We start from the raw sequence: 18,965 nt of genomic DNA, 5'->3' as shown, positions 1-18,965 counted from the left end.
AACATTCCCTAGAATGCCCTACACTTTTGTCCTGCTTCTCATTTTCTTCATAACATTTTTCACTAACTGACACAGGAAGAGATTTTGCCCCCTCACCATCCATCTCCCCTATTGAACATATGGCTTAAAACTAATGTTCATACATGCACACATAATATACACACAAACATGTTATTCCAACAACAACAACAAAATCTGAAAGCAAAACTCTATACCAAAACCTCTTTCTGAGACTTGGTGAAAGTCTTCTGGACATATGAAGCTTAAAATAACCCTTGGAAGAGTAGCTTACCCTGGGTGCCCCTTGATTTTGAATTGATTATTCTGACCTGTATTTCTAAAACCAAGTTATTCATCCTTTACTAAGATGGGTAGTTCTCTAAAGAAAATGTTACTTTTAACTTAAAAAAAAGTTCCCTTTCCTTCCAAGATATGGATGCCCTTCAATAAGCGCATGATGTAATAAGAAATACACTGTGAACACACCCAGGGGTAGGAATAGTAACAGGACTCCCCCACAAAGCACCACATGGGCTTTATCTGTTTGCATCTGGAGCATTAAATATGAAGTTGAAGATAGTTCATCTCTTCCTTTTTTAAAATTGGAATTACAGAAGGTGCTAACAGAAAGTTACTGAATTCAAAATCTCCCAGATTTCATAAGAGAAATGTCAAGGCATGTTAGACAGTGTTCTATGAACAAAGGGTTCCATGATGAGAGACAGCAGAGGCCGCTCTTGCCTCCTCCCACTCCACTCCCCCAGATGCTTCAGTGTTGCAGACTATTACTTAAAGGTGTGTTACTTTTGTTTATGTTGCACTTGTTTAACTCTGTGAAGCTGTAACACTGTGCCTGTCTAAAACACCTGATAGTCTAATAAAGAGTTGAACGGCAAGGCAGGAGAAAGGACAGGCAGGGCTGGCAGGCAGAGAGAATATACAGAAGGAGAAATCTGGGAGAAAAGAAGAAGTGGCCAGAGAAGGAGGAGGATATCAGGGGCCAGCTACACAGCAAGCCATGGAGTAAGAGAATGGGACAAGCCCAGAGGCAAAAGGTAGACGGGATAAGTTAAGGAAAGCTGGCTAGAAACAAGCCAAGCTAAGGCCAGACATTCATAATTAAGAATATGCCTATGTGTGTGATTTATTTGGGAATAAATAATTGGTGACAGGTCCCCAAAAAGAGCAAACAACAGCCAACAACACTTCAGGCACTGTCCTGCGCAAATCTCTGGATCAAGTGCTCAGCTGCAGTCACATTGCCCACAGAGTTCCTGCACGCATTGGATCACAGAATGTTTCTCTGGACCCTGACAATGCACAGAACTAGAGCATTGCAGAGTCCAGGCAACCCAGACAACAAATCCTGAGACAGTTAAGGAATGTGGAGCCAAAAACCAAAAGAACAAAGAAAGACCTCTGTTCTTTCTTTACTTAATTTTTTAATCTACAAACTAATTAATGATATGCCAGCAGAAAAATTACATTTTAAATGTCATGTGATGCCAATACTGAATTGAGTACTGCAGTGAATGCAGTATGTCTCTGGAATGAACAAAAGACAACAGCTCAGGTCATTCCTGACAGGAGAGACTACCCTTCTGGAGCACTGCCTGAGGCTGCTTCCGCAGCCTGGCACTGGCTTGCCACCTTTAGCAGTGGGAGGTCGCACAACCTTCCCACACTGATTCTGAGGACAAACTGCAATCCTTATACTTAGTAAACATGGAAGGGCCAATGGGAGAATCTTATCTTTTAAAACGTTTATTTCTCAATGACTAAATTCTCAAGGCATTTAAACATCTAATTCCAAGTGTTTTCAGTTGAGATCTATATTAAGTGAATAATTTCATCATGCAAAAAATTATACATACTCATGCACAGAAATCTTCATACAAATTTGGAAAAATACATACTAACATTTTTAGTAAAAATTTTTACTACATGCTTCTCACCTGTCTGAAAATGAGTGAAATACCCGAAGACTTTGCCCTGGAATACAGAAAAAGTCATCAGATATGTAAAATTTTTGTTGAAGTAAAATTAAAAGTGAAAAATGACATACTTTGCAAAGTGTCTGTTGGCTCCATTTTCTCCGTGTTTTCCTATTTTTAAACAATCTCTCAAAGGAATCTGGATAAAATTGAAAGAATATTATAAAAGTAAGCAAAAATAAAAGTACATGCACACACACAATTAGGAATGTCTCTGCACACATTTAAAACACCTTTACCTTAATGATGGGCTGAGATACTGCATCTGGCTCAAAAATCACTGATTTTGAACATATTTTTAATGATCCTCTGATTTTCCTAGGAGCCAAAGCAGAAAAGATTATTTGATGAACACCAGGACAATCATAAAAGTTATGATTCAGTTTATAACTCTCCTTTCTCAAAAGGTTTTGAAAATGTACATTTTTTTCATGTTGTTAAGTGCATTTACTTTTAATATTCAAACTTATCAACAGTTAAATTTGTTAATAGTATGAAATTTCTAAGTATAAGCAAATACAATAGAAAATGCCCATATGCCTATCACCTAACTTTAGCATTGGTCATTTTTGCTTCTTGTATAAGCCCTCCTTAGCCCAGCTGGTCTACATATAGAGCTCTGAGGAAGCACTCTTTTAATAATGGCTCTATTATAATCATGCTTAAAAATGAATAATTCTTTAAGTTCTCCACATACATTGTGTTCAAAAACTTTCCATTTCATAAATGTATTTTCAGTTTGTTTACTCAAATCAAAATCCAAACAAAGTCCACATTATATTTGATTCATATACCACTCACACTTGCTAATCTAAAATTATTTCCCACCGAGCGGTGGTGTCACATGCCTTTAATCCCAGTACTCGGAAGGCAGAGGCAGGCGGATCTTTTGTGAGTTCGAGGCCAGCCTGGTCTACAGAGCAAGATCCAGGAAAGGCGCAAAGCTACACAGAGAAACCCTGTCTCGAAAAACCAAAATAAATAAATAAATAAAATTATTTCCCACATAGTGACTTTTTTGTTGTCCCTTTTGCAATCATAGGCTGGAACCCACGTTCTCTTGGGGATTCCAGACCAGAGCCTCCCACTGAAACAGCAGCCCCACCTCCCAGCCCATAGCTGTTCTTACTGCATCTGTGTGACAGCCCTCTACATGTCCTTCCTTTATAGTCCCTATGGGATTAGATCAGATTCTGTTACATCTTCTGACAATAAGTCAGGGGGCAGGCAGACAGGTAGTGTGCCTTTACATCAGCAGGAAATACGAGGGACTTGAGGTGGTATTAATCTTGACATGCCTATTACAAAACTTCTCATTAACCTCTCATCCAATGGTTTTAGCAGCCACTGAAGATTATGATACACCCTATAATTATGGTAAATAGTTTCTATGAAGAGTCAGACAAGGGTATCTTTATAGATCATGCAGTCTCTGTCACAACTGTCACAGGGTGAGCAAACATGGGCCACATGGAAACAAATGGCAGTGGTTTCTCCCAAACAAGGGGTCATATACCAGTAAAAGCAGGTGGCCACTCAGATTGGGTCCAAACCTGTGTGTAGTTGCTGACCCCTCATACAGAACCATTACTTCATCCAGGGTTTAAATTCTACCACCCCTTTGTATTTACTAGCTAGAATTTTTCAACTAAGAATAACTTCACATTAATCAGCAATTTAGTGACACTGAAGTACAATTTGTACAGGGAAAACAAAAATGCAAAGACAAAATATGCTTTGATTAATAGTTTTCAAAAAATTGAACCAAGCAACTGGATCTGTTTTTAAAGGAGTAATTAGTAGTTATGGAGGAAGCAGATTTTGCTCTGGTTCATACTGCATTATTTATTACTTCATTTTGAATACGCTGACATCTTTCACTGATCCATGGTTTTTGATCATTACTTTACTGCATCATCATCCCGGTGACCAAGAACAGGGAGCACTGTTACAAGAGGGATCCGGGAGCAAAGTCATGACCAGAGCCCTGCTCGGCAGCCTCAGGGGAGCCAGAACCACTCTAGGAGCTCTGCTCGGCAGCCTCTGTCAGAGGAACCAGAACTACCTAGGAGCCCCGCTCTGCTCGGCAGCCTCTGTCAGAGGAACCAGATCTACCCTAGGAGCCCTGCTCTGCCCAGCAGCCTCTGTCAGAGGAACCAGATCCACCCTAGGAGCCCTGCTCCGCTCAGCAGCCTCTGTCAGAGGAACCAGATCTACCCTAGGAGCCCTGCTGTGCTCTGCAGCCTCTGTCAGAGGAGCCAGATCTACCCTAGGAGCCCCGCTCTGCTCGGCAGCCTCTGTCAGAGGAGCAGAACCACTGTAAGTGATGCCACCATCTGGCTACCTAATTAAAGAGGGACTCCTACATAGCCCTGTGTTTATTTTAAAGACATCAGACCTCACAGCGCCCAGAGCTGCGTGAGCTCGCTCACCTTTCCTCATGGCTGCCCTGGTGCTGGACGTGGAAAGCTGTGTGCTGCTCAAAGTAGTACTCCTCCAAGTTGAGCAGCAGTAAGGAAAACCTAGACATGGAAGAAGAAGACAGTTTCATGTTGCATCTGGTTTAGAGGTGTAGAAGGCTTTGCACACAAAGAGCCTGCTCCCACATCCCCAGGCAGCACTCTGCGAAGCCCACACTCCTCTCCCATGCCCCAAATGGAGTCCTTCACAGCGCAGATGCACTCTCCGAACATACACAAAAGTCCCAAACTGTGAAATTAAGTGTTTATGACAACCTTGCTCTCCTCCCCACAGAATTTTTGTGTCAGTGCGCACTGATGGTGCATGCCAGGCTTTCCTGTCCCTACCCTGCCATAACCCTGAGACCATGTCCCACACTGTCTTGAGTTCTTACGACTCCCACGAGGTAATGAGCTCTAGGAGGCAGGTGTGCAGATGGCTACAACCAACCTGACGGTTTAGATACCATACACGTTTAATAAGTAAAACAAGTAGACTGAGTTGTATAGTTCCTTCAGTTTTAAGTGCTTTGTACTTTAAAAGCACAATGGCAGATGTGTACGATGGTAAGGTGACTAGGGTAAAGGTGACTGCTGCTAAAGCCTGATGACCTGAGTGACCCCCGAACCCCGACCCCAGGGGAAAAGAAAAACTGACTCCTGGGAGTTGTCCATCATAGACCTCCACATGTGAACCATGGGGAGTGCACATGCACAACTAAAAAAATAAAGTAACAATTTAGTTGAACTGCCACAGAAATAGGTACACGGCAAAAAAGTGAAAGAAGCGTGTTTTTGGCTGCAGAGTATCAGGGAACGCTGACAGCATTTAGTCTCGGAGCAGCTTCCAGAAGGCATCAGACTTCAGGTGGATCTAGACGCTCTGCTGTCCTTGATGGAGATACCCAGATTAAATGTGCATTACACAGAATATGGCTTATTTTGCTTCCTCCTGGAACAAAACTAAGATGCGAATAAAATATTTTTAAATGACAAAACCCAAAGATGACAGCAAACTAGAAAGATATCCAAGCATGGAAGAGATGTGAGCTAATCTGTGGGAGGTAGGGAGCAGATGGGAATGAGCCATACAGAGAAATCAGTGCAGATACTTCCTGGGACGACACCACTCATCCGAAAACCAGCACAAGCACACAGCTTTCCCCGGTGTCCGGCACCGAAGAGTCCCTCCAAGATGAGAAGCTTCTACTGTGAAAGAACAAGACACAAACAAGCACAGGAATACCAACTGAGGGAAGAGAGACAATACAGGGTCAGAAGAAAAGGTCAAGACTAATATTACCCTTATAAAGACCAAACATGACAGAGTAACACCCAAATAACAGGGGAGAATGCACAAGAAGGACTAGAGACAACACAAGGAACAGAAGAAAAGGTGAAAACATTCTAATTGAGTGACATGAGAGATTGTTCATTCGGAACACAACCTGACTGCGGTGGGATAATGCTTTTGTACACTGGTTTAATAAAATGCTGATCATCCAGTAGCCAGGCAGGAAGGATAGACTAGATAAGCAGACAAGGAGAATTCTGGGAAGAGGAAGGCTGAGTCAGGAGATGCCAGCCGTCCAGGAAGCAGCATGTAATGTGGCGACATATAGATTAACAGAAATGGGCTGAGTTTAAGTGTAAGGGCTAGTCAATAGCAAGCCTGAGCTAATGGCTGAGCAGCTTTAATTAATATAAGCCTGTGTATTTACTTGGGTCTGAGCGCCTGCGGGACTGGTGGGTGAGAGAGATTTGTCCTGACTGCAGGCCAGGTGGGACACAGGAAAACTTCAGCTACATCTGACCCAAAGGACTGACTCATGAAATTAAAATTAATGATAACAGGAACTAGTTTTACCATCAAAGTTTTACTGACCTGTCCTGTATTTAAAAATTTTCCGAACAACAATTAATCATAAAGAAGTCATAAATTGTCTCCAGTATATTAAAAAAAAAAAAATTAGTCATAAGCCAAACTGCCAGAGCACAACCCGAAATCCTTTGCAGCCCATCTGAATTCCAGTACAGTCATCAGATTCAGGAGGATGGTGTCATTCCTTTGATGTGTCAGGTGATGTCCAGGAAGGCACCAATCAGGAACTTATTCACTAATTACTGCCCCCTGCCCCAGATCTTGGCTGCACCTGAATGGTGGTGTGCAGTCCTTCCTTCTGTCCCCTGCTATCCCTCTCTTCCCATGGGAAGGGGAAACAGAGTAAGTGTTCTTTAACAAGACACATACATGAATTTACAGCTAGGAAACACAGATCACCTCCCAAAACAACTGTTCTTCTACATGGTGATTAAGATAGATGCCCACCCACAGTTTGGCACTAAATCTATCATAAATGAATAGTAGTTTCCTTTGTTTATAAACACTTCCATTTTACAAGAAATGCAAACCTACAGAGAAGGAACCTAAGCAATCACACTCCTTAACATTAACGGTTTAAGGGCTGTTTGTTTTGTTTCCACTGAAGCCTTTACTGGTACCTGCTTTAAACATATTCTGTGTGAAAATTATTTCAATTAACTTTCAACAATAGTTTTCAAACAATATTCTATGGAGTAAAAGTAAAGCTAATGCTTTAAAAACTTTAAATTCGGGGCTAGATAGGTGGCTCATTAGTAAGAGCACTGACTGCTCTTCCAGAGGACCCAAGTTCAATTCCCAGCACCCACATGGTAGCTCACAACTGTCTCCAATTCCAGGGGATTTAACACCTTCACACATACATGCAGGCAAAACACCAATGCATGTAAAAATAAATAAATTATTAAAAACCTTTAAAGTCACTTTTTTGCAGTTTCATGATTTTGTGCTCTCACGCATTAACGTTACAGCTAGCCATTAATCACTTCTTTAGACTTGTGCCCCTGGGTCTGCGTAGTCTCAGTGTAACCCACCTTCACAGAGTGTGGGTCATTTTCTAGATACATTTCAATTTAGCAAGTCATTTATATCAAACACCCAGAGGGACAACCCTGCATGCACGGCGACTCCATAGTTCTTCCCAGTCATGCTGACAGAGGTGCACAGTGGGTACCAGTCAGGCCTGTGTCTAGGTTACATGTGTAAATCTGGCACAAGCTCAACGGAAAACCTGCTTTGACACCAGAGTGGCACTGCACAAGCCACAGGACAGCCACACTTTCAGGGTTTACCACCCATACCCTGAAGATTAAGCCAGGCTGTTGTGGTCCTACTAGAGAGCTGGCTGAGCAAACAAGTCATTTAAAATTCAAAAAACAAAATAAACAAACAGAAAAAAAACCCTTCTTGGAATAAGGAAGAGATTAAGAAAACAGACATACAGAGAGATTACAGTCTGGTGACACCACCCTGCAAACAACACGCCATGCCCACACATCAGCAACAGCTGATGAGAGCTGGAGAGGCAGAAACAGCAAAACCTGTCCTTGTCCATCACAAGAGCCACACCTACCACTCCTATAACAAAGACAGGCTCTCAAGAAACAGGCTTAACAAAGGTATTTAGACTTTTGCATGACTGGAAAGCATTCCAAACACCCAGAGAAAACTGTCTCCCTTTTACGCTTACATCTGAGACACAGGCAAAGCAGACATCTGTGTGGAAATGTGAATGTCAGAAGGTGCTGGATGAACAGTGCACCCAACAACAGTTCTGCTGAGTCTTCTTGGCCTCCAGCTATGTGTATGGTCAGGACCTCTCACAGTGAAGGGCTTCAAGAGAGGAACAGAAACTGACCTCTCTAGTTTCTGTGGTTGGTTAGGGGAGAGGGACTCTAGGTTCTATGAGACAGCTTGGGGGGAAGTTCTGGATTCAAGACTCACTTCGGGGAGAAGGGGACAGAAGCAGGAGGTCAGGGACCTCACGTACGAGACATTTTCAGCTCTTTAGTTCAAGCACTCAGCACACTAAGACCATCCTCTGGAAGAGTCTTTCAGACTCTCAACAGTTACTTACATTAGATTCCATCTAACTACATGAACATCAATCTCCCCATTTTAAGTTTGTTCACACACACAAAAAACTAAAAACAAACAAGAAAACAGAAACACTTTATCCTCCTCCCAAGCGAAAGTGACTGAACTCTACTTCATTTTTACCTTCCAATCAGAACTCTGCCCACAGAGACTAGAGGACCAGGGCAGGACTTCAAGGGTAACTCCTGCTGGAGATTGGTGACAACTTCCTCCGTCTGTGTCTGTGAACCTTCTGTCCATCCAGAGCTAACAAGCAGCCAGTACATGCACGCTCTCTTAGCATCTCTCAGAGTCCCCAGGTCACTAGAAAACTGCAGTCCTAACGCAAGCTCTCCCTGCGTTTTTACATCAGCAGACACCTGTGTCCACTGCATCTTCACACACCTTACGAAATTCTCTTTTAGACGAAGGCCGTTGTCGAGAAGAGCACAAAGGAAGAGTCACTTTCTCTGTCCTAAGTCCTCATGGCCCTGTCTATTAGCTACATATGTCCTCATTTCAAACACAACTTTAGAAAATTCTGGTTTTGTTTTCTTAACCGACAGCGTTTTTCAAAGCTTCCCTTCAGGGGAGGCTCCAGTTTTCTTGAAGCCAGTTATAAGTGTGGACTCAGCTCTGGAAATCGATGTGGAGGAACACGATCATACGGCCGTCTGTGTTCCCTTGCAGTTCCCGTTGGCAACTGTTCAGGAAAGGCAATTCGGACCAGAAGTTCTAAATTATATTTTGATGACAGTATATACTTCTTGAGTGAAACTGCTTTCCTGAACTGTCCAATAATAGTGGCTTTCTTTTTCACTTTCAAGTTTTAATACTGCTTTCTTTAAAAATCTAGGTTTTAGGTAAGGCTGTAGCCTCATTCCCTCGATTCAAATAGGTGCCTTGCATCACGGCTTTCTCTGAAGGTCTTCTCACTGCTACTGGGTTCACTCATGTCTCTCTTTTTTTTTTTTTTAAAGATTTATTTATTTATTATGTATACAGAGGAGGGCACCAGATCTCATTACAGATGGTTGTGAGCCACCATGTGGTTGCTGGGAATTGAACTCAGGACCTCTGGAAGAGCAGCCAGTGCTCTTAACCTCTGGGCCATCTCTCCAGCCCCCACTCATGTCTCTTTAATGTTCAGAATCAAGTAAACTTTACAAGCTCTGCCGTCGGTAAATTAAAACTTTAAAAGGGGAAGTGGGGAGCTGTAATTAGCTCAACCATGCTTCTCAGCATTTGTCACGGCTGCCACTTCCTGTTTCCTGATCTACCCCAGGTACACCTCTCTCACTTTTTCCCCTGTTCACTGCCAGGGCCTGCAGTGAATGAATGCAAGTATGTTATCTCTGTTTCTCTTTCCAAAGGTCCCCACTGTATGGGGGACCCCATACACTCTGGTCCTGAGCTCCACAAACTGACATTCAGAACTCACTGCCTCTCCTTGCGGGTTGATACTTACATGTCAATCTCCAGCTTTTCACCACTGGATCCTAATGTCAGCTCCCGTCCCCCAAGCTTCAGTGATACCTCAAACACACATTAACCCTCATCCTGGTTTGCGTTCTGTTCTTGTGATAAACTCCATGACCAAAACCAACTCAGGGAGGAAAGTCTTTATTTCTGTTTACAGGTTACAGTTCATCATCCAGAGCAGTGGCTCTCAACCTGGGGGTCCAACTACCCTTTCACAGGGCCCCTAAAACAATCAGAAAACACAAATGTTTATATTACAGTTCATAACTGCAGCAAAATTAATTATGAAGTAGTAACGAAAGTAATTTTATGGTTGGAGGTCACAAGGAACTGTATTAAAAGGGCTGCAGCATTAGGAAGGTTGAGAACCACTGCTCCAGAGAAACCAGGGTAGAAACTCAAGGCAGAAACTTGGAGCCAGGAGCTGAATAAACCTCTGAGAGGAGCACTGCTTACTGGTTTTCTTCCAGGTTCGTGTAAAACTACCTTTCTTGGACAACCAAAACAACCTACTCAGGACAGCGCCTCCCACAATAGGTAGACCCTTCTCTACGAATTAGCAATGAAGAAAACGCCCCCCCCCCCCCCCCCCCGTCCCCAGACAGCTCACAGTCCAATCTGAGGAAGGCAACTCCTCACATGCGTCTAGTTAGTGTCAAGTTATCCACATTCTACAAATTTGCACAGAAATATGAGTGATTAAATAGTATTTCTAGTTCCTGTGCCCAATGGCTCATGTAAATTACTGGCCCTTCTTTCTCTGCAGAAGGTGTGGTTCCCTAGCAAAACCATTTCACTATTTCAGCTGACTTTCCTAGTCCTTCCCCTCCACAGCACATTTATCACTTCATTACTTAGCCCAACTCGAAGAAATTATACTCCCTTCTCTGTGGTGAGATAATTACTTCCTGACCCAGCTCAGCTAACAAAACCCCTCCCGCTGACACTACCCATAAAGCCTCCTGCTTCTAATTTCAAGTCTCCACATCTATGATGATAAAGGTAGAAACATGACCAGTGCTCTTAAAAACCCTTCAGCTTTCTCACTCATCAAGACTCATAGCCCAATGGACTGGTGACAAAGCTCAGTGCTGAAGTGCTTACCCAGCACATGCAGGGCCTTGATGCACCCTGAAGTACACACAAAGCCACGGCAGTGCAGGGAGCCGTGGGGACCCGACAGCGGCAAAGGAGCAGTTGGAAAGAAGTAGCAAACAGACAGAAAGCACGGATGCCTAACTGACATCACCTTGAGTTCTTGGACTTTCATGTGCGCACAGTCATCTAGGAAGCGAGTTGAAATGAGATTCTGAAATGGACCTGGGGCGGAGCCTCTGACTCTTCCAGGCATGCTCATGCACTGGTCTGCGGATGCAGTGAGACTGAGATTCCAGTGTCATATAAAGTATGCTTCCATCACACCAGAATCATTTAAACTTCAGAGAACTTAACAGTGAGCGCTGCCCAGCCGTTCGCACGCCTTGTAAGTCACCGTGGGACAAAGGCTGCACTTGGGCCCAAGAACTCGGAGCTAGTCCTGGTCTGCACTTAGTCTCAGTGTCAGTTTTGTCTTGTGACTCAGTTTCACTGATTTTAGTCTCTATTGGCAGAAAGGCAGCAGCAGCAGCTAAGATCAGTTGTCCCAGGACACAGAGAGAACTGCCTAGGCTAACAGGCTCCTTCCTTTCCTCTTGCATCCCATAATGGCCATTCACATTCTGGATGTGTCTTGCCCTCTGCTAATCTTCTCTGGAAATGTCTTCAGACACACTGAGAGGTGTGTCCACAGGGGCTTCCCAATGCAACCAAGGTGACGAAATAAGCCGTCACACACGACCAAGCCATGTGACCTAGTCAAATCATTCACTTAGTTTCTTAAGTTCAACTACAAGATGTAGTAGAGATATTGAATAGATGACCTTATTTAGAAAACAGACCCCAAAAATTCTGAGTTTAAAGAAATCAGCAGGGCTGGAGAAGCGGCAGCAACCACCACAGAGAGGAGGCCTCCTGAGCTTCCAGAGAAGACATTCTACTTACAAACAAAGGTGGTGTCCTGGGAAGCTGCCCAGAATCTGGTTATGGCTTTGTGTTTAAGGCCATCAATCCTGGTTGTCCACAGGCTTAGGTCCCAGCTCCCAAATGATGCCAGGGAACGTGCTCATGCTTCCCAACTGTGGACAGAGATACCACAAGTCCTGCCAGATCTTACAGATTTAGGCAGTCCCCGGTCAAGCCTAAATCTGTAAGATCCAAAGCCACAAATACTGGGCTGCCCAGGGGTAACAAGCAGGACCTATCATGTCTTGCCACCTGGTCATTCTGAAGGATTCAAGTTTCTCTCTCTCAAGTGGCAAAGCTGGACAGCTGAGTGCTGTGGCGGGGAGCAGGGCAAACCAGCAGCCAACCATTTCTCTGCTGGGGTATCACGATTTACTGCTTCTCCAGAAAGTCCTGGTCTGTTCTCTGGTATCTGCCTTAGTTTAGAATCTTCAAAATGCTAAGAAAATGATACATCTAGCAAGACTATTCTCAAAGCAGGGGCAAAATAAGGATACATTCAGACATACAAAAACAAGGGCAGTATACTATTATCAGACCCCTGCTCAGAGGAACGTTTACAGGATATTATTAAGAAAGAAAATTTCCATAAGGAAGACATGAGATGCAAGAAGGAAAACCCATCAAAGACTGTAGCAAGCATGCACATAAAACTACAAAATTATTAGTCAGGCAGTCATAATGCCTAATGTGTAGATTTAACTGGACAACAGTGAACTATAATTCAGTATGGGAAGACAGGAGTAATTACTCCAGGGCCTGCACACTGACAGAGAGGAAAGCAGGAGAATGACTAGCTGCAGACAGTATATTAAATGTTAACATTTCAAGCGTGAGCACTAAAACAAAGATAAAATTAGAATATAGCACCCCACACTCTGCATGAACACTAAAGAGAGCACAGGAACTTCACTTAATCCAAAGCAAAGGGGCTGAGGGAGGAGATGAAGTCCAAGACTGCAGTGAGATGGCAGAAATACATCTGTAATAATAATAAACGAACTATTTCTTAAATCAAAGATTCAAATTAAACTACTAAAAAAATCAACAAGAAGGGATCAGCAAACGGCTCAGTGTTTGCTGCCAAGCCTGAGTTTGATATCTTGGTGGAAGCAGAGAACTGCCTCCTGCAACTGAGCGCCACTCACACATGCTCACACATACACACCAGCACACATGCACAAAATAAATGAACAAAATGTAATTAAGTTTAAAAGTTAGATCATACACTAGTTCATAAGAAACATACATAAAACATGAGGTTACAGAAAATGTAAAAGAATGGAAAATTTTATATAATGAAAATCACCTGATACAGCTATATGAATATCAGACAAAATAAAAAAAATACTACTAGAAACAGTGAGATTATTATATGTTCCTAAAAGATTCACTTCAGGAAAAAGATAATAATCAAAGTTTCTCATAAAATACAAATTAACAGTAAGTAAGAGGCTGCACAGAACATTTGCCTACCATCTGCAAGTCACTATGTACAATCCCCAGCATCCCCAGCACTGAGGAAAAAAGGAATAAGTAAAATAATAATAATCATCAATAAAAAATTAAACCAAAGACAATTTTTCGAAAGCTTTTTGACTTAAAAATGTTAGGACAATTTCTAAATATCTGGTGTTAAAATGAAGACCATAGTAGTATTTAGAAGAAACTAGTCAAAGATATAACTCAGAAGTTTACCTACCATGCACAGGGCCCTGAGTTCGATCCCCAGTACATCAATAATAACAAAAGAGGAAAGTATCACTGCACCATGGTTAATACAATGTGGGTATGACACACGCTTGTATCACAGCACTTAGAGGTGCAGGCAAAAGGGTTAATAATTCAAGTCTAGCCTGGGCTACATGTGACCCTATCTCATAAAAGAAAGAAAGGAAGAATGGGGTGGTCGTGAAGGCAGGAAGAGAAAGAAACTAAAATTAAGTACTGAATCCTTAAGCATCCACTCCTATTTATATCACACTTAAAATGATATAGCTGATGCAAATCATACAGCAAAAACTCAAATCCCATGAATTCTTGCTGTGGATATCACTCTATATAAATAAAACACTGATGGCCAGTGACCAGGCAGGAAGTATAGGCGGGATAAAGAGAGAGGAGAATTGGGGAAACAGGAAGAACGGGGGAGAGACACTGCAGCCACTGCCAGGACAAGCAACATGTAAAGACACTGGTAAGCCACGAGCCATGTGGCAAGGTATAGATTTATAGAAATGGATTAATTTAAGATAAAAGAACAGTTAGCAAGAAGCCTGCCACAGCCATACAGTTTATAAGTATTATAAGCGTCTGAGTGATTATTTTATACGTGGATTATGGGACTGCGGGGTTTGGTGGAAGCTGGAGAGAAGCCCTCCAGCAACAAATTCTTGTTTAGGAATAAGTTAATTTGAAATAATAATGGAATGAGGAGATAGGCTACTAAGCATTTTTTGATGAAGCCAATATAAATTTTAAATTAATTAAAATAGTTGCAACATTTATTTTCTCTCTCATTGATATAAGTGATAAAAACTGGACCTTTGTTTTTTTGTTTTTTTGAGACTGGGTTTCTCTGTGTAGTTTTGGTATCTGTCCTGGATCTCACTCTGTAGACCAGGGTGGCCTCGAACTCACAGAGATCCGCCTGGCTCTGCTTCCCAAGTGCTGGGATTAAAGGCTTGCTCCACCAACGCCCAGTTTTGAGCCATTTTTTTTTTAAAGGCACAACTTTTTTTATCCATTACATTCCCAACTGACTGAGTGCTGATTCTGCACGTTATCTCCTTTTCCAATACCTGGCATAACCAACAAAAGGGGAATAAAAGACTAGAATGCTCCACGACAGAAATGGAAGATTTACATGGGAGAATAACAAATCACTTAGTATTCTAAAAAGATATTTTTAATAAATGCAAACTCAATTGATAAATATGTTGAGTATAAACAAAATTTATATCAGTGTAACCAAAGAATTATATATTCATGGACTCTCTGAAGCCGAGCGGAAGTCTCAGGAATGCCTGTAAGACTATTAATGTAAAGTACAGGCATACGACAGAAAATTAAGGCTCATTAACACTTTAGCCCAACATGACAGCTTACAAACCACAGTCGTTCGTTCTATTACATCATAGAAATAAAACGACACCTTTTGCTTTGAAGGCCTGTGTCTCAACTATGTAAACTTCTACATAAGTAAGATAAAAATAGTTGTGAAGACAAAATTTAAATAGAAGTATTCATAAATAGAAAAGCAAGTGGCAGTTTGTAGAATATCCTCAGTTGCTTACTCACTGACCATGCTCAACTATTTCAAAGAATATATGTGAATTTCTCTCTTTACTTTTTCATTAGCCTTCATCAATATCTAAGCATGGTATTTTTAAATAACTAGAAAAATAATTATGGCTCCTGACATAATCGTAGGGATACAAAAGCCCTTAATTGAACAAATAAAATGAATCATTTATTTGCTTTCTAATCTTGAAAATAACTAAAGCATAGAGTTTTTTCATAAACTTCAGGGAACAGCACCAGTGCATGGTTATACAAATCAGAAGTCTCAGTGCAGGGCTGTGTAGTTTAACAAGTAGCAGTACAGGATTCTAGTTAAAGTTCAATTTTAGATAAACAATATACTTAGTCTATACTGAGTTTTTAGTATAAATATGTCCCCAAATCTACATGGGACACATGCCAAAAACCTGCAATTAATATTTAACTGAGTGTGTCATACCTAACAATCCCAGCCCAGCCAGGCTTCCTTCTCCAGCCCTGGTAAATGCCGTATACCATCCATCACCAGCCACCAGTCTCATCAAACATCTGGAATACCTATCTACTTCGCTGCATTCTTTCTTCCATCTTCACTGTGATGGAAACCACTGGTGCAGAATCTCCCAAACAGGCTCTGCTTCAACTTTTGTAGAAAATACGGCTTATTCTAATTGGAGCTGAATCAGCAATCCGAGAAATACACACCAACTTCAGCTTCTCTTTCTCTGGGGTCATTGTTTGGTAGCTGTAGAAATCTAAAATCCCTAGCTCAGTATGAGAGGAGCCAGGGAGGCCACAGTGCAGAGGGAGGCCTCTGGTTATCTCTCAAGCTAGCCTCCAGCTCCTCAGGAAAAGGAACAGTTCTCTGAGACAGCTAGAGCCAATACCCTTTATCACCATTTGTCCTTAATGTTGCCAATGATAGATAAGCCAAGAAACATGTGCGCAGAAATGTTAAATTTGGGTCTCAGTAAGGTTCATTTTCCAAAGTTAACTTTTAAAAGTTGGTCTTTTTGGATGGAATCTATGATTTATAAAGAATCAAACCTCACAGTCAGAGACCGTTCCTCTAATTAAAATAGATACCTATAAATAGTACCCTAAGATTGCAAAGCCATTAGGTAGAGAAAAAACATTGGGACTGATCAGGAAGTAGAATTCAACTGCCAATGCTGATTGTTGATGCTGATAGCTGATACATGCTTGGGCTAGGCGAACTCTAACCATGGAGTACTGTGGGCCTAACTTAAACAAAACAGCATATGCGGGAAATAACAAGGGCAGCAGGCTCCCCTTGCATTACAAAATAGCGTAAGACGATCAAAATACAGAATCTAAAAGACAGAACAAAACACCCCTTTCCGGTTTCCCTGCTCATCACTGAGGCCACAGGATTGTTACAAACGACTATTAATGAAGTCTAGAACATGACAACAGTTCAAACGTTTAAAACGTTAATGTGAACGCTCATCAATGCAATACAGAACACCAACAAGTCTTAACAAGTCGTTGGTGCCAGACAAAGAACCCCCTTTTAAACTCAGGTGGGAAATGCAATTTCAGGACGGACCACCTGACCAGCCAGACATTACAGATTAAAGAGAGAGGGATGTTTGGATGAAGGAAGCGGGCGGGTTGAGTAATAGCTACAGGTGAAGGGAAATCCACCCAAAATTAAAAGCTGCACCTGCGTTTCTAGGTATAACCAGCTTGGCTGGCTCCACGAGCGACAACGTGTCAGCCCGACCGCAGCTCCCACAAACAAAGTCCGTGTTTGCAAAAACGGTTTAGCCCGCATTCCTGTTGAAACCGGAGCTGGATTTTCCGCAGACGTGTGGGTCACAAAACCGCACTGGGAAGGACACGCGGGGCGGAAGTGCGCTTTGCTACAAGGGGACGGGATCTGCGGGAGGCCGTAGCCTTACCCAAGTCCTTCCTGGGCCGCGGGTGACCGCGACCGTGCCGCCGCCGCACGCGCTTCTCCAACAGCCTCCCACGCAGGCCGGTTGCGGGAGGCCGCCGGCTGCTCGCCCCGACGCGGGCGCGGGGCTGGCCCGGCCTTCACAGCCCGAGGCCCCCCGCAGCCGGGCCCACTCGCGGCTCCCGGAGCCGGGAGGCACCCGCGGCCTGCGGGAGAGCGCCCGGGCGCTGCCCGCCCTCCCGGCCTCCCGCCCCGCGCACCTCTCCTTGGAGTAGAGCTGCAGCTGCTGCTCGCGCTGCCTCTTCCGGGTGAACGCCATGGAGGCCCGGGGCGCGCAGGCCGCCGACTGTCCCGAGCAGTCCCGAGCGGCGCCGCCGGGCGGCCGAGAGCCCCACGCTGCGCCCCAGGGCCCGCGGCGTCCCGACCGCGCTCACCGCAGCATCCTCGCGTGGGGACTCGGGCGACGCCGTGACTCAGGCCCGGAGGAGGGGCGCGCGCTGACCCGGGGCCGCGGAGCCGCGTCCTCCGCTGTCCCGACTAACCTCTGCAGCGCTGCTGCGGCGTGGATACCTCACACGTGAAAGCCGACACTGGCCCGGGAGCCCCCCAGTTGTTGGCGGCGGGAACATGAAATAACAACGTTTTGAATTTTCAATCCCAAATTTCAGTTATTGAAATAATTGATGGCATTTTTTTAAATAACAACATTAATGTGGTACAACCCATGTACCAAACAGTTGCCCAATTTTAGTGCTGCAGTCTATGGTTCTTACAGATATTCATAGATAGGTGCGACTATGGCCACAGTGTTAGGATATTTGTTTTTCAAACCTTGACGTTTTAGCAAGCGCTAGCCTAGCTGCCTCTCCAAAAACCTTTGCCCTAGAAAACACTACTTAACTTTCTATATCTATGAATTTGCCTAGTCTGAACATTTCAAATAAAAACAGCTATACAATATGTGGTCTTTGTGTCTGATTTCTTTCATTTATCATAATGCTTTCAAGGTTCATGAGCTGTAGCATAAGTCAACATTCCGTTTCTTTTTCTCACTGAAGTGTATTCTATTGTATTCCATACTACATTTCCATTAATATATTCAGCAGTTGCTAGGAATGTCAGCGTTTCCACCTCTTAGCTATTAAGAATAATGCAGCTATAAGCATTCATGTCCCCGTCTTTGTATGCACATGCTTTCATTTCTGTGGAGCGAAGCTGAAATCAAGGAGTGGAGTTGCTAGACTTGTCTAATAACTCCATCTCTAAACTTTGAAAACACGCCACACTGCTTTCAAAGTAGCTGCACCATTCCAGAATGGTTCTGACCTTCAACAATACTTATTATCATTTGTGTTAAATCTAGCTACCAAGTGTGACTAGTATTTCATGGGAGTTAGGGCTTTTCAATACTCTGAGAATAAGTTGCAGATTGCTTACCTTTGAGGGACTCTCATATAACAAGTCTCCAAATTGTGTGCATGTTGAAGCACACCTACCATTTTCTTAAGGACCAGGTTCTTCAGGGCTAAATTAAAAACAAAACAACCAAAAAACATTGGTGGTAAAGTAGCAATGCATCTTAGCTGTCTTTATTCGGTGTCTGAATGTGGGGGGAAGTTGTGGGTAATAAATGAAGAGACCTGAGGACCCTGTGTCAGTGAATTTCTTCCTTGTATCCCAGTGCTGCACAGATCCTGTAACTGGGAGACATTGGCTTAATGGTCCCTTGGGAAAGTGTCATTGTGTGCATATGTGCACTGTGAAATAAGATTATGAGAATTGCTGAGGTACTACATGAGAAATTTCTA

The 18,965-nt window shown here is 43.1% G+C and overlaps 1 protein-coding gene across 3 annotated transcripts in view; it reads right to left on the bottom strand.

Annotated features, from left to right (window-relative positions):
• Nucleotides 1-17,745, bottom strand: part of Nsmaf (neutral sphingomyelinase activation associated factor) — a 58,615-nt gene extending 40,870 nt beyond the window's left edge. Inside the window, exons 1-5 of one of the 3 annotated variants that reach the window (XM_076563939.1) lie at nucleotides 17,418-17,745; nucleotides 4,427-4,516; nucleotides 2,234-2,312; nucleotides 2,066-2,133; nucleotides 1,956-1,992 (exon numbers count right to left, since the gene is read on the bottom strand). In XM_076563939.1, the coding sequence (XP_076420054.1) occupies nucleotides 1,956-1,992; nucleotides 2,066-2,133; nucleotides 2,234-2,312; nucleotides 4,427-4,516; nucleotides 17,418-17,476 (333 nt within the window). In that variant the 5' untranslated portion in view covers nucleotides 17,477-17,745. Of the gene's footprint in view, nucleotides 1-1,955; nucleotides 1,993-2,065; nucleotides 2,134-2,233; nucleotides 2,313-4,426; nucleotides 4,517-16,923; nucleotides 17,306-17,417 lie in introns of those variants that run through there. The other 2 variants (XM_042270659.2, XM_076563940.1) reach the window with 2 other exon arrangements.
• Between the last annotated feature and the right edge of the window lie 1,220 nt (nucleotides 17,746-18,965).

This window comes from Peromyscus maniculatus, chromosome 2 (genome assembly GCF_049852395.1).
Source record: "Peromyscus maniculatus bairdii isolate BWxNUB_F1_BW_parent chromosome 2, HU_Pman_BW_mat_3.1, whole genome shotgun sequence".
NCBI lineage: Eukaryota > Metazoa > Chordata > Mammalia > Rodentia > Cricetidae > Peromyscus > Peromyscus maniculatus.
Note: the sequence above shows the minus strand (reverse complement) of the source record. Positions and strands in the feature narration are given on the sequence as shown.